This window comes from Labeo rohita, unplaced genomic scaffold, assembly GCF_022985175.1.
Source record: "Labeo rohita strain BAU-BD-2019 unplaced genomic scaffold, IGBB_LRoh.1.0 scaffold_550, whole genome shotgun sequence".
Classification (NCBI taxonomy): domain Eukaryota; kingdom Metazoa; phylum Chordata; class Actinopteri; order Cypriniformes; family Cyprinidae; genus Labeo; species Labeo rohita.
In genome coordinates this window covers 1-16,573 of record NW_026129473.1, presented here as the reverse complement: position 1 = coordinate 16,573, position 16,573 = coordinate 1, and the positions used below count along the sequence as shown (strand labels likewise).

The window sequence follows — 16,573 nt, the reverse complement described above, 5'->3', positions numbered from 1 at the left end:
CAAAACATTGACCTTTGTCAGGTCGCCACGGATACACCTTTTAATGAAAACTCAAGGCCTTCGCAATTTTGTCTTTGGAGTGTTACAAGCTGTTCGTGTATATATAAGATCTGTAAAGTTGCAAACCCGAAGATTGCGGGTTCAAGTCTCAGGTCCGGCAGGGATTGCTGGTGGGGGGAGTGAATTACCAGCACTCTCTCCACCCTCAATACCACGATGCACATCCTGATTTTGCTGAGTTAGATGTGTTCCTGGGTCAACATATTTTGTTGACCCTGGAACAACATTTTAATCCAAAATTTTAATCTTGACTACATCCCTACACCTAAACCTAAACTTACCCATGAGTAATCCCTAAAATCAGAGGAAATGATAGATGAATGACACTGATGTACAACCACCAAACACTGATTGTAAGCCTAAACTTCATAAAAACTATTAACTGTTTTTTCAAATCTGATTGGTTAATCACAATGTTGTTCCAGGGTCAACAAAGATGTCGTACTTGGTAAAATCAGGTTCTGCATACCACAACTGAGACCCTTGAGCAAGGCACTGAACCCCCACTGTTCCGGGTTTGTGTTCACAGTGTGTGTGTGTGTGTGCACTTGGATGGATTAAATGCAGAGCACAAATTCCAAGTATGGGTCACGTCACATCCTTTCCTTTTTCCTTTTCCTGTAACACAAGTGCACAAAGGCTGTTTCTATAAATTGAGGCAATATTTAAGGACAGTCTGGTGCTTCTGACTGACAGCCTGTAATAACGTTTTCATATTTCATATTCATATACATATTTACATATTTGCTACTGGCTATTCAAATGCAAGTTTTGAGCAGTGTAGATAGTGCTTGTTGTTTGTCATTTTTACGATCAAACAGGAAGACATGGTTTTATGTTTATGTGGCGCAACACAACGCGTAAAAGACAGTATAAGTCATTATAATTATAATTATGTCCTGACTGGATGCAACAAAGGCCTTTAGATTACACTGACCAAATTTAGTGTTGATCTGATTAATTCTCTAGGAGGAGTTCTTTAAACTATGACACATGAAAATGGCAAAAACGGCACAAAATTCACAGAGAAATATCAAAACAACCGACTTCCTGTTGGGTTTTGGATTTTGCTCCAAGAGTCTTTTTGTGGGTGTTGGTGTGTTACATGTGTCTACTGAATTTTGTACATGTAGGTAAAACATAGCTCAAGGGGCACTTTGTTGAAAGTGTATAGGTGACACTACTGAGCCATTTTGCCACACCCACTTCTGAAACCTATATCAGACATAAATTTTCTCCACTTTATAGCTGCTAATATCATGGCTGCTGTCATCTTGCACCGATGACGTCATTTCGAGCTTGAGACTGCACATATTCCGCCTATGAACACTGGTTTACTGATGTGTATGTGTCTTAGTTGGAGGCATTTTGTGGTGTGGGGACTATGGATCATTGCAGAAGTCATCCTCATGTTTTTCCACACTTATGATGTTTAGTTTTTTTATCTTTTTCTTTTTTAATTTATGCCAATAAAAATTACAAACATACAAAGGAAAGTGCCAGTGGGGTATAAATTATTTTGGGTTGCTGTGTATTCTTAGTCACTACTATAATAATACATATTAAAAAAGAACACAAATAAAGGTGTTGGAATGGTGGAGGGATGCAATGAGATAAGAAATAATTGTGAATTGATTTACAGTGCGATTTACATCCTTACATTAAGTTACATGAGTTAAAGGTTAGATGAAAAAAACTTCTCTATAAAATCTGTAAACATGCCAAACTCTTTCCACTAAATTTCAGGGAAAAAAAGTGCTGAAATGTACTCATCATGAATGAGTAACAGCCAAGAAGCACAAAGCTATTAACTGACTCACCATTGCCATGTTGGTGAAAGAGAAGTTTAGTGTCATCTGTGGAGGAAAGAGACTGTTGTTGTGTAGAGCAATGCAAGCACAAGACCAGGTAGGCAGAACAAAAGTATTTTAGCTTAAGAGCCACATGCACAATGCACACAAGACAATGACATACACTAACAATCTAGCTGACCATCATGCAAACTGACGCTTAATCATCATAACAACAACAACAACAAAAATGCTGCAGTTATGAGTGTGATGGGTTTAAGGGATCAGTTGTTAAGTATTACGGAAGCTTATATTGGACATACTCACCTTCGGTCATAGGACTAGCGGGTCGAGTTGCAGGGGAAGGAGTCATCACTGATGGTGATAAATTAAAAGGGCTGACTGAACTCTCTGGTCCTCCCTGAGCATAATCGTCACATGTGCCTTTTGCCTTAGACAAGCACATACCAACTGAAATTATACTTTAATACAAGGAAATGTGAGTAAAAAGCCAGCATTTACTTTGGTACTAACATTACTTAAGTAGCCACCATAATTGCCAGTACTTGATCTAATGATGAAAACATACCTGTATATTCAAGTTCAGTATATATATATATATATATACACAGTATATATATTTTTTGCAAGACGCAAAACGCGTAATAATAAGTACATATCACTGTAGTTTTCAATGAAAATGAACACTAGAGATGGTAAAACAGCAATCCATGTGTTTTGCTTTCCGGTGTGAACCGCTGACAGAAAGATGTATACTTCAAGTTTATTTTATGAAGTATACTTAAGTAAAGTTCAAGTATATTTTTAAGTATATCTTGTGGTAAGTATACAAATATCAGTGTACTAGCAGTACTTGTAAGTGTACTATTGTACGTCTATGGTTTTAGTTTGTACCTCAACTATACTAAAGTAAACTTATAGGTATACTGATAGCTTATTAATTAAATACTTGTTGCATGTTTAGTACACTTTGAAGTGTAGTCTCAGTAAACTACTAGATTAGTAGTTTTATACTGCAAGAATACTCGTAAGTTTTCTTTAAATGAATTTACATCATACTTTAAGTATACTACTATGTCCCTATTTAGTTATTAATTTGTATGTTTTGTAGAGTTGGGGTACTCGGACTCGAGTCCGGTCTCGAGTACAATTTTTAGGCGACTCGGACTTGTCACGGACTTGGATGCATTTTGGACTCGGACTCGTCTCGGACTCGATTGGTAAAAGACTCGGACTCGACTTAGGTGGACTCGAACCCAACACTAATGTTTTGTTATAAGAATTTCTGAATATACAAAACATCAAAAGAAAAAACAGGGTATCTGCATGTAAACAAAAACATTTTATTCTAGCTTCATACATTCTTTTTTATAAACACTTGCATAAGAAAGTAAGAAAGAAACAAAGAAAGAAAGAACATTTTGAACTAAAATCTGAAAAAGACTGAATTGGATTCAGAATGATAATCAAATTGTAGATGGAGTTGATCAACACCAAAGCTTGACGGTCATTATTACCTCTTCATAGGTCGACATTTTATTCATTTTTATTCAACGCTACACACTTTTAATATTTTTTAATGTCTGATGATCATGTTAGATTAAATGTGGAAGCATCTGTTGTTTCGGTTTCTTCTTCGCTTGTGTTTTGGAAATTCTGTACAGAAGATTTGTAATAGCTCCCCCTACAGTATAACACTGAAAACATGGGTTCTCAAAGCACAAGCATAGCTTAAATATCTTTAGACTTTTTTTTTTTTTAAGTATAAGTCACGTATACTTAAATGTCATTTTAGGTACATTTTTGATAAGTACATAAATCACATTTCTGAGAAGTACCTAAGTAGACTGCATGAATAGTCATGTGACATGCTTTTTCAGGTGTGTTGTGTAGATGGATACAATTTCTGAAATGCAGTGAAAATGCCAGTGTAGATGAGGATCATTTTTATTTTAAAACATTTTAAAATGAAAATGCACTAGTGTAGGGGGCCTCAGTGGACATTTCTGTTGGAAACAGCAGTGATATGTACATATTGGTACGTATTTCATGTCTCACGAAAAAGTTCCCACAGGTACATGTTCATCATGAGATCAGGTTGAAATGATGATTCATTATCATTAAAGCATTATACCCATTTCTATCAACCTTTATTCTGTAGTCATACAGTACATTTGATTCTCATTTTTCTGACTGCTTAATTATGTTCTGATAATTTTATTTTATAAGAGTTACTTAAAAATAAAATCTATGACGTCTCGGGTTACGCATGTAACCATGGTTCCCCGAGAGGGAACGAGATGCTGCACCCCCTTGGGGCCACATTGGGGAATGCAGCCAGCATGACAGGTGTCTGAAGCATCTGTGAAACAATGCCAATCCTATTGGTCCACAGGGTCTACCTGCTGGGAGAGCACCAAGGAAGTGACAAACATCTACTAAGCCTTTCCTCAGAAAGGGGCACGGGCCACTGACACCATGAGCCGCTCACATAACCTGGCAGAAATGGGGGAACCCGTTTTAGATCAAGGGGAGCATCCCACCTCAGATAGCTATACTCTAAAAAATGCTGGGTTGTTTTTTCAACCCAAATGCTGGGTTGAGACTGCTGGGTAAGGACTCTGGGTTCATTTAATCCAATTTGGGTTAAAAACTGGTCTTAATTTATAACCCAGCAGTGCTGGGTTAAGACTGCGAACCCGAGAGAGAGCACACACGTCATGTTCACCGGACGTCACCAGTGCGAGAAGCTGCCATTTTCTCAGTGTCTGCAGATGGAGGCGAGTGAAGGATGATTTTCGTCAAGTAAAGATTAAAAATGTAAAGTCATCATTAATTATGTGTGTCCGGGACTATTTTGAGATTTCATGGAACGCGGAAGTCGTCGGAAAAGAGCTTTTATTGAAAAATACACTGACGTGGTTTTCACCTCAGAAATAGTCTTAACGGCCTCTTCTACTGAACGGAAGAGATACCTTTAATACAACTTCTGTGAGTTTCTTATGTCATATTTACAGAAGATTTAGCTGTTAATAGAGTGTTATTAACAGATTTACATGTTAATTCGTAAACTTTTTTTTTCACGATTGAACTGAAAGTAGTTTCCTAAAGTTTCCTAAAGTTTTTTTATTGTTAAATGTAATGTTTTGAATGTAATATTTATTTCAGATTTGTTGAGCTTTGAGTCTTTATTGTGCCTGGGAGTTAACGGCACGGAAGACTGCGTGTGTTTTTTGCATTATTGATGTACTATTTCCTATTTAATACTGTACAGCCGCTTTGTCACAATTCTGTATTGTTAAAGGCAGTATATAAATAAAAGTGACTTGACTTGACTTGACTTGACTTGACTTGAGGAGGCGATCGTCTCAGCTTCTTCAGAAGAGAGAGAAAGACGGTATAAGGCATAATTTCATATTATCATTTTTTTTTTTTGACTATTAGTAAAAGAATGTTTGCTTTTTTGTAGATGTTGAAAGCCAGAGACATAGGAGAGCTTCATTCTTTCAGGATTAATGTGTTATTTTTAGAAAATACATGTTTCTGTTGTTTACTTAACATTTTGATGCAACAACAGTATGATGACTTGTTCACATGTTATTTAAAATTGACTGATGTCATTGATGTCTGTTTCTTGCAGAACTCAAACCAACTTTGAGGCTAACACCACAGAAGCCTACTTGTGTGAGGAGGCGATTTTCTCAGCTTCTTTAGAAAAGAGGGAAAGACAATTTAAGGCAAATAAAGGTAATAATTTAATGTTATCTTTATTTTATTTTATTTTGTTTATTTATTTTTTGTCTAAGAGTAAAAATGTTTTATGTAGATGTTCAAAGCCAAAGACAGGATAAATTCATGACTTGTTCACATTTAAATTAAACCACTGATGTTTGTGTTTTTCACTGCAGAACCTAAACCAACTTTGGAGTTAACGACACAGAAGCCTGCTTCTGCGGCGATCTTCTCAGCTTCTTCATTAGAGAGGGAAAGATGGTTTAAGGCAAGTAAAGGTCATCATTTCATGTTATCATTTTTTGTTTGTTTGTTTGTTTGTTTTTTTGTTTGTTTTTTGACTAGGTGTAAAAATGTTTTATGTAGATTTTAAAAGGCCAGAGACATAAGATAGCTTCATTCTTTTAAGACTGATGGGAGTTATTTTTTTAGAAAATAAATGTTACTGTTGTCTGCTATTGTAGTTTTCTAGAGCACTGTGGTAGGCAAAGACAATAAACAATCACACACTCTAAAAAGTGCTGGGTTATTTCTGTAAACACATTGCTGGGTTAATTGTGCTGGGTCAAAATTCTGGGTTGTTTGAGGTACTGTAAACATACTGTTGGGTTGATCATGCTGGGTCACCACTGAACACGTTATTTGAACCCAACCGGTTTGTTTATTTTTCCACTTCATTGAACTTTCTGGATTCTTCACTGGTCTCCTCGTCAGGCGGTCAGGCAATTCGCAGCAAGCAGGATTATACGGTAAATTATTATAGTTATTTACCTTTATTTTTTAATAAGTTGTGGTTTAAAGCACAGTGATTTCACTGTTTAATGTAATATTTGGTATATCGCTGTGCGGGCTTAGCGTTTTATTCTGTAAATGATTAACGAACGTTAAGTAGCAGCCTATAGTGAGGTACTTTTTTTGCCTCAGCATGGCTTTATCGTTAAATAAAAGTTGTGTGTGTGTGCAAAGTTTTATTTATATACAGTAACGTTACACATGTCCCTTTTTTAACGCTTCATGAAAACAGGCATAGGTTAGAACGACGGGGTAAGTTCAGTTACTGTCTGCATACTATGGCTTCCTAATGTTTTGTCAGAATTATGTCATTTCGTACTAAAATTGATCTTTTAAGGGCATATTTTTTTCAAGTCAATGTCTGCGACGTGCCCAATCCAATAAAAGATCGGTCATTTTTATGTTGTGCATTTTCGCGCGCTTTTTTTCCCCTCAGGTAGCTGCATTAGCTACGCTATGCACCTTACTTTAACTCTCGTGGTGTATAAGCAATGGTGTAGTGCAGGGTATACGCAGCTATACGGCTCATACCCACTTCTTTATCAGTTGGCTTTGCGTGTACCCACTTCTAAATCCCCTCTGTTGCGCATCGAGTAATGTTCTGCGTTAGCCAAAATCGTGACAGACCACAACTAATAGCTAATTTAATCGCATGTGGGTAAAAGCAAATATTCCCTAAAAACACCCGGTAACGACAGTGATGCGGTCCGAACAGCGGCGCGGGCTTCCTTTTAAATATATTTGATGATTGCGCCTAAATGCGCCCGCGCCCGCTCCGTCCACTCCTCCACCCAGATGCTGCCTGTTCACACGCGAGGGCATGTCAGGGGAGGCTGATACAGAGAAAACCCGACCGATTTAATCAGAAACTGCGGAGAATCACGTCCAGACGTCAGTGAGTTATTCTTTTCAGCGTGTATTTGCATTTGGGGCGTATACCCACTTCTCCAGGCACCACGACACCACTGTTTATGAGGTCCTTTTACTCTTTCTCTATTTTAGTGAATGCTTGTGTTGCTTTACAAACTAGGAGACCAGTATAAAAATTAAATGGATATGCCGTCTGAATTTTTTTTTAACAGTGTCGATTCTGCCCCTTTTTTTTTTCTAAAAAAAAAACGTTTACGAGATCTCGCGATATTAAATGCTTGAGAAGCTTTCTCGCGATATCAGCATAACAGAACTGATCTGTGTTTAAACGACTGTGCTGCATGCAAACGCATTAACCTGCTTTCTATATAAAATAAGTCACTGTAGAAACAGTTTTGTAAAATTCTAATTTTCTAAATCTGAAATTTCATTCTAGATATGTGAGATTCTTGCTGGTGCAGATGGACAGCTTTATAATAGAGAAGTTGAAGGAAAGGCAGCTTGATACCCTGGTTAAAACCTTTGAAGGTAAGTTATATCATTCAGTAACATTCAATAACCATGATTTGTTTCAGAATTTGATATTTTCATTAAAATAACCATAGTAACTGGTATGGCAATAAAATCAAACAATCCATCTAACATTTAAAAGCTTTAACTTATTTAACCACAATTGTGTGTTTTTTTTATTATTATTTTATTTATTTATTTATTTATTTTTTTTTTGCAACTTTTATCAGATTTCACAAGACTTCAGGAAGCTACATCCAGAGGCAGACTTTTTGTAGATTGGGCTACAATTGCAGATCAAATTGTTGCCTATGCCCAGGAAGATGGAAAGGTGCATTAAGAGCTGGGTGACATGACTTCAGGTAAGGTATTTCTTATAATATGTAATTCTATAGAAACAAAATTCAACTGTATTTGACACATCAACTGGTAAATACAATGGTACAGTAACACATAACTAGTTGCTTATTAGTTTGTGTATTGGCTGTTAATTAGTACTTCTAAAGCACATACTGATGTCTTATTCTGCATGAGCATATTCTACATCCCTGAATCCCACCCCATACCTAAACTTAACCTGCAGTAGTTGAATGGGTTTTTTTTTTTATTATTATGTCATTATTTAATATGAAATAATAATTTTTCATTTTTCATATGAAATTGTTTCAATGTGTTGTTTTGATTATGAGATAAGTTTCACAGTTTGCACTGTATTATTCTTATGGTGTAGATGCTAAAGGGGGCAGTGCTTTCAAAGTCCTGCCCATTCTGGAGGAAGGGTCCACAGAACCACAACCACAGAATTCTGGAAGCCATTCATTGACATACAAACCTGTAAGTTTTGTTTTACTTTTATATATATATATATATATATATATATATAATGAATTTTTGGAAATGCAAACTGATATTTACCACTGATATTTACCACTGTATGAAGTGTTCAGATTTAGTATTTTTAGCATAGCATTTTTTCAGGCCTCTGTGTTTATGATCATAAAATGCACTTAAAATGTTTGTTATGTTGCAAGACTAAGTGTCGTATAATTAACAGGTGGGGACCAGCATGGTGGATTTGTGCCTTGGGGATGAGACAACAACATCCCAGACCTTCGCCATTGTTACGGGCCATGCCACTGAAGCGGACTCGTTGCCTGGGAATTTCTCCAGCTTGCAGTATATTATATTGATGGACATAAGTCTTCATGTGTGATGTTTTTAAGGCCAACAGTTTTTTTCTGGCCACTTGTAACATGTTTTAAATTGTCATATGTATTGTCTGTTGGACACTTTGTTTGGCTTAGTTTTAATAGCAAAATGTTTGGAATGATTCTCATGTGGTAATAATTTTTGAGTGTTCTGCTGCAATGTTGACAAAGAATCAGAATCTACAGTGCCTAGTTTACACAGTTTTGTGTTTTAAAGTAACTGATCTACTAAAATTGTTGTTTTATGTGTCTGTAATGTTTGGATAAAATGTGTGACAGCTGCACCCATTTGAAAATTGTTTTAAAAAGAAATAAAACTCATTAAACTGATGTTTACAGTTGCATTTTTTTTGTTTTTTTAACTGTATTACAGAAAACAACCCAACGCGTGTTCTGTCCCAGTTACCCAGCGGCTGGGTTAAGGTTGGGTTATTTTTTAACCCAGCACTTTTTAGAGTTTACTTTTAAATGTTTTCTCTTGTTGTAGTTTTTAATAAATATTTATATTTTGATAGTCATTCTGTGTGTGTTAAAGTGATTTTAAAATGAACAAGATTTGTAGATTTAATGCCTAGATCAGTTTTGGGTTCATTTTAGCCTAACAGTGTAGTAATTTTAAACCATAAAAAAGCAACCCAGCATGCTGGGTCAAATAATTCAACCCAACTTGCTGGGTCAAAACAACCCAGCATTGGATTCGTACCTTTTTGACCCAGCACTGGGTTGCCAAAATAACCCAAATTAGGTTGTTTTTAACCCAGCGTTTCTTAGAGTGTATGCTATGTGAGCAATACTAGCCTGGATACACAAGACCACTGAAGAGGCTAACTAGAAAGCCTCTAAGGGGATCTCAGAGAGATCACTACTTAAATTCCAGGTAATGAGAGTAGCTGCTGAGCTAGAACACAGCTGTCTTAAGATAGCTATGTCCTAAAGGTCTTGTGAAGGCTTGTAGACCAGAATAACAATACACAACTAGCCTAGATGGCCAGACCACAGAGAGTGGGCTATCTACTTAATACTCTAGCAGGGGAGATAGCACTGTCAAGGCAAGGGCTCAAGGAGACCGCTAGTTAAAGACCCTCAGAATGGAAGCAGTCACTGAGCAAGCACATTGATATCCTCAGGTAGCTATGTACCTAGGAAGAGGCTACCAGAAAGGGGACTGACTGGAACTATCCAGACCACAAAGAGTAGCTGCCAGTACAGCTAGCTTCAGATAGCTGTATTCAAGTAAGCCCATCCTGCCATAACAATGGCTGGAGTATAACCACCCTCAGATTGCTCTACTAAGGAGGTCCTCAATCCGTATCAGTCCCACAGTAGGCTAGCGATGCACCATGTTATTGACCAGGAGCTCACAAGTGGGAGATCCGGACCATCTGTAAATGATTCGCTAAAGAAAGAACACATAAACATAATTTGTCCAAGATTAAAGCCTGATGTAAGCAGTGGCCATAGCACCTGAGGGCTGGACACTATCCTCGAATAGCAGTTCCCCCAGCTAAGGCTGAAGATTGCCCAGACCACGAAAGTGGGCCATCTACTTAAAACCCAGAATGGGAGACAGCACGATCTAGGCAAGGGGCTCAAGGAGACCACTATTTAAAAACCCTAAAAGGGGAGCAGTCTCCGAGTTAGAATACAGCTATCCTCAAATAGCAGATTCCTAGTAAAAAAAATTCAGCACTTTCTCGAGAGAGTTTGAGCTGGAGCATAACCATCCACAGACAGCTATACTCTCGGCTTAACACAGGAAGGATCATACCCTATAGCCACTCTAGGTGCTGAACCTGGGAGAGAAAGCTCGCAAGCATCTCTTCACAGTATTTAAATATATTCACACCCAGCGAGACTCTCCACACACAATAACATGCATATTAAAGAGGCACGGCTGAGCTGAATATAGCTCCGCCCACGATCTCACAGCATCAGGGCTGAAACGACTCTAGGTTCAACGCTTATAGCAAATAGAGGGTGTGCGGATCCCGTAGATCAAAGAGATGATTGCGAAGTGAGATAAACTGTGTCACGGCAACGGCGGAACTGAGCCGCAAGACACAAACGTCCTGCATCCCTCGGGAATAGGAACGCGAGCGGAGGCTAGACATTGTGACTCATCACAATGAGTGCGTTCTCTTGCCGAGACAATCGCGAAAGCACAGTATGCCCTCAAGTGTTAGAATCCAAACACGGAGGCACACATATTCCCTAAGGCACTGCTCAACTCAAATGCTATATGCAGGATCCAATAACCCAAAAGGAGCATCTTGAACACACAAATCCTGGATCCGAGTCTTCACCGTGCCTCGGCAGCAGCGGGACCTGAACCACAAGATGCGAACACTTGTCACTCATCTCTTGAGAAGAGGGACAAATGTGAATGGAGCTTCTCTTTGGAAACACTCACAATGAGCAAGTTCAGAGCCCTCAAGCACCAAACGCACAAGCTCCTGACAAAGAAACGTTGTGTGTTCTCAAGTGTCAGAAACCTCGGGCACGGAGGCACACACTATCTACAATGCTCACCTGCTTTGTTCTCCCACATGCACTTAAAACAGATGGCTCCTGAAGACAGCTAAGATGGTGACGTATTCAGCAGGTGCCCTTTTATGCTTCTGGGCACCCGCCTATGATGTCATGGGCCATGTGGACCAACAGGACTGGCGTTGTTTCAAACATGCTTCAGACACCGCTCATGCTGGCTGCATTCCCCAGTGTGTCCCCTAGAAGGGGAACCACATTTACATATGATGGGTGGCACTGGAAAGTCACAGATCTATCTATCTATCTGTATACAATGAAAAAAGTTTTGAAACGTCATGAGAGTAAATGATGACAGAAACATACACAGTAGGTAGTCAACAAAAATGGCCATGAAACCTACACATTTAGGCCTATAGAGTCGGGGGAGAGTTATTAACTATTGCAGGTTTTCATATGAAGTTCAGTGTTTGTATTCCCTGTGTAATTTGTTGTACAATGAGCACAAAATCTGATTTGAAGCTAAAATCATTTATGTGATTCATATGCAAAATTAATTTTGATGTGCAGATGGTCGAGAGAATCCATCCAAAATGTAAAAACAAATTAGTACACACATACACACACACACACACGTTTGTTTTTGTGAATTGTGGGGACTTTCCATAGACTTCTATAGTTTTTATACTGACCAAACGATATTGTCTATCCCCTAACCCAACCCTAACCCTAAACCTAGCCCTCACAGAAAACATGTTTGTATCGTTACACTTTCAGATAAACACCATTTACTATTTTTAATAATTTTTTAACATTGTGGGGACCGCAGGCCGGTCCCCACAATGTCAAAAATTTCAGGTTTTACTATCATTGTGGGGACCCCACAATGTAGCAAAAACAAGTACACACACACACACAAAAAAAAAAAAAAAAATAGGTGCATGACACCACTGAATATTATTGCACAGTTGAAGATGGATATATATATATATATATATATGAAGAGTTCGGTTGCAAAACGCGATAAACGCCATTTTTTGACATTTGGATTTTATTATTGGAAATCACTGTTCAGATGTACCTTAATCTATGTGTGAATTGCTGCCATTAATAAAATTTAAGAATGTACATTTTAGGCCTACTATAAAATGTATTTTTTCACAAAACGCGATATCCGCCAGACCAGTTTCTTTACAAAGTGCGATGGTTATAGTACGTTCAGGATGCTGCGCGAGCTCAGCATCCCCTGGGAAGAGAGTCAATGCCGGTGAAGTGCTCCGAGTTTGCTCATTGATTTAACGATAATATCAAAACAAAAAACATATATTTTTAAAAAGAGGATTCAATAGGCTAACTAAAAAACGTTTACCATTTAATTGTTTATACTGTAGGCGAGCTGTCAGTCACGTAGGTTATATAAAAAGTTATATTATGTTATGTTGTGTATGTTCTGGCCAAAACTAACTCAGAATCTTATTATTATTAATCAATCTTTGTATATACTATTCCATATATTTATGATGTATTGTTTTTTTTAACCAATTTAAGATGTTTGACAATGTTAAGATAAATATGTTGCATTTTGGCATGGTTTTTGACTTATTTATGAACTATTTATGGACATAAAATTAAATAAAAAATATCCTGGATTTGAAAAATATTGTGTCCCTGGCCTTCACTGAGCTCAAGTAATAGTTTAATGTACAAAAATTGTGAATGAACTTGACTGTTGATGTCTTAAATAATAATGTCAAATAACCAACATTTCTCAAAATGGATATATCTCGTTTTGCAACGAAACTCTTCATATATATATATGAAGAGTTTGGTTCCAAAATGCTATGTATCCATTTTGATTAATTTGAGTAAAAATGTGTTTTCTTTATGAAGTAAGTGGCAAGATGAAAACCACTTTTTTTTGTTTTAAACTTTCACATAGCATCTTTAGGTTATAACAACATTAAAAATTCAAATCCAGATTTTAATTTTCAAAGATTTATTATAAAAACTGATTATTTTTCCCAAAATGCAATAAATCCATTAGGGGTCTACGCTTATTTTTCTTTTTAAAGTTTTAAAAACTTATGAGCACAGTCAAATTTTTAGGAGCACCTTCTAATCAATAATCAAAAAAATCTGATCAAAAATTAGCCTTCCCATTACGAGGTGATATTTGACTCCTTAAAGTGAATTAAAGGGGAATTTTGTTACCTTTGTAATAGCAATTTTATTTTTATTTCTTTATTTTTTTACTTTTAGGTATATTTTCATATGTTTAATGAGGCTCAGAGATGGCAATCAAATTCATAAACTCTTGTTGAGATTAATGTTTTAAATTAGGGCTGTCAACGATTAATCGCGATTAATTGCATACAAAATAAAACTTTGAGTTTGCCTAATATATGTGTGTGTACTGTGTATAATTATTATGTATATATAAATACAAACACATTCATATATATATTTAAGAAATATTTACAAGCATATGTATTTATTATAATTTTTATATAATTTATATTATATATAAATAAAATCATTTTGTATATTAATAACATATTTCTCATATATATACACATTAATTTGTGTGTATTTATATATACATAATAATTACACACAGCACACACACACATATTAGGCAAACTTAAACTTTTATTTTGTATGCGATTAATCGCGATTAATCGTTGACAGCCCTATTTTAAATATTTAATTTTGAAGATAGCAATATTAAATGATTTTAAAAAGAAGATAAAAATGAAACTAATACTGCCAGTAGGTGGCGGCAAGTCACTGATTTAATTTCTGAATCATATTATTCATTTGATTCATTCAAACGGCTTATTCTTTCAGGAATAAAGCAAGTGATTCTTTTTATGAATGGGTAATTGATTCATTGACTCACTAGAAAATGCACGTTCATTCATAAACAAAACGATGCACAGCGGCTCAGTTGTGACTTTGTTTCAAACTATTTTTGACAATGAAAAAGAGCAAAATCAGGCAATAGTGTTATAATCAGACAATGTAAGTCACTTAATATTAACTTGTTTATTTAACTGTTGTATTAAATCAATATCTCATTTACAAACTAGCTTAAAATAATTCAAAGCTGTCACTCATCTTAGTTCATTGTGATCTCACAAAGTTCCATTATAATCAACAAACTGTCTACACTGCACAATGAATCTCTTATTTACACTCTCTTCACACTTTATGAAATGATAGGTCAGATATGTCTGTGATACATTACTCAACGTTGAAAACTAGGATGCGGGTCCTTTACTGTTTACAATGCATGAAATGCTGCACTGTGATTGGCTGAGCGGATATATCGCATTTTGCAGAGAAGGGGGACTGGCGTTTGTTGTGGTTTGGAGAAAAAGGGAGAAAATATGACAGAATAACACGGCGGATATCGCATTTTGTGTAAAATTAAAAACTGCCTTTTCAATACCGACCAGATACAATACTGATTTTGGCAGGAACTCAATTTTGTAAAAAATGGCATTTATCGCATTTTGGAACCAAACTCTTCATATATAATTTTAGTTTATTTGAGGTGAGTTAATTTTTCTTTTCTTTTTTTTTGTTTTGTTTTCTTTTTTTAACCAGAGGGTTTTTTCTTTTTTTAATACTATCAGCTATCAAATATAATCCATTGGCAAGGCAAAGCTGACTCCTACTCGTGAAACTGCACTTTGACGCATTTGTCAGATAACTTGTCAAAGTCTTGCAGATGCAGCGGCAGCAGTACCCACAGCAGTTAAAAGCTCATTCTGGTTGAGTACCATCTGTATGCATATTTGGTGACTTGTCCATACCTCTTCTGAACAACTGTAGTCCAGCCATTCTTGCCTGTATCGATCTATTCCATTTGAACACCTGAAAGATTATTGACACATACATTCAGTTGTCAGGAGAGAACAAATGCCTTACGTGAATTCTGCAGAAACACACAGCGGATATTGAGATCTAATGCTGCTACCTTTGTAGAGTATTGCACCATCCACAGCCTGATGTCAAGTTGGACTGGAGACATTGTTCGCAGGTATTGTGCTGGAGGCAGGCTAGCATAAAACAGGATATAACGTCTAATGTCAGGGTGCAAATCTATAAATAGTCAAATTCATGAATAGTTGTTTTCAGTATGAGCAATTGTGATTGTTGTAAAGAAGAGAAAGGCAAGCTGTGATCAATTTACTCACTTGGTAAGGGGGTAAACTCAAATGCTGAGCTATTACCGATCTTTGTTGTGTCAATTTCTACCCGATGGTATTCATAAATAGTCCGTCGTTTAGCATCTGTTGATGACACATCATTAAAGTAATGGAATAAAGGATACCAGTGTAAATGTACTATGAATTTATTAACTGTCAGTTGACCTGGAGACTGTGGAGAAGACAAAACTGCCATGAAGGCATCAGACAGCCCCACTTTCACTGGATGCTCAGTGGAGTTGATTTTCTCCACAGGCAAAGGAACCTGTTATGAAATGTCAAAAGGAGGAAACTGGACACTATCAAAATCATATTTGCTTTTCTTTTGTAAATTTTATATGCTAGGCTAGGGTAATGGTCTGTGAGCAGTTTATTTCACACTCTTTTGATGAAAAACTGTGATTGGCAATAACATTTTCACAGTAATACTCTATGTGCTCTATACTGCATGTACACAGTACTGCTTGCTATATGTGTGTTTAATTGATCTTGGTTAAATGAAAGTGCAGAATCTGACTTACGTCTTTGTAGCTGAAAACAATGGTCCCGTTACGACAGAGAACAGTCTGGAAGGTGAAAGCTCCTTCTGTCTCTCGATCTTTCAGCCTCACTTTGTCCCACTGCACCACAAATATGTCACCTGAAGCATCAAAGTCAAGTTAATTCTCTGTTAAACTGACTGCAATTTTCTAATAATTCTAAAGAGTTAAGCACATTTTAAGATGTAATCAGACAGTACTGGGATATACTCTACCATTTAAACATTTTTTTATTTTTTATTAAGAGATGCATTATTCTGATATACAAACATTTCAAAAATGAAATGTAAACTAAAAATTCAGATTTTTTTCTTGCAATTCAGACTTTACACTTTGCAATTCTGATTTTATAT

At 36.5% G+C, this 16,573-nt stretch overlaps 1 protein-coding gene across 1 annotated transcript; it reads right to left on the bottom strand.

Moving 5' to 3' along the window:
• Positions 1–1,039: 1,039 nt before the first annotated feature.
• On the bottom strand, positions 1,040–16,321 carry plxdc1 (plexin domain containing 1; the record flags this gene model as incomplete). The annotated part of the gene is made up of 8 exons (XM_051103769.1): positions 1,040–1,044; positions 1,881–1,916; positions 2,178–2,301; positions 15,286–15,346; positions 15,450–15,531; positions 15,670–15,765; positions 15,847–15,946; positions 16,203–16,321. Coding segments are annotated over 8 exons (623 nt in total), but the record flags the coding sequence as incomplete, so codon positions are not given.
• Positions 16,322–16,573: the final 252 nt, after the last annotated feature.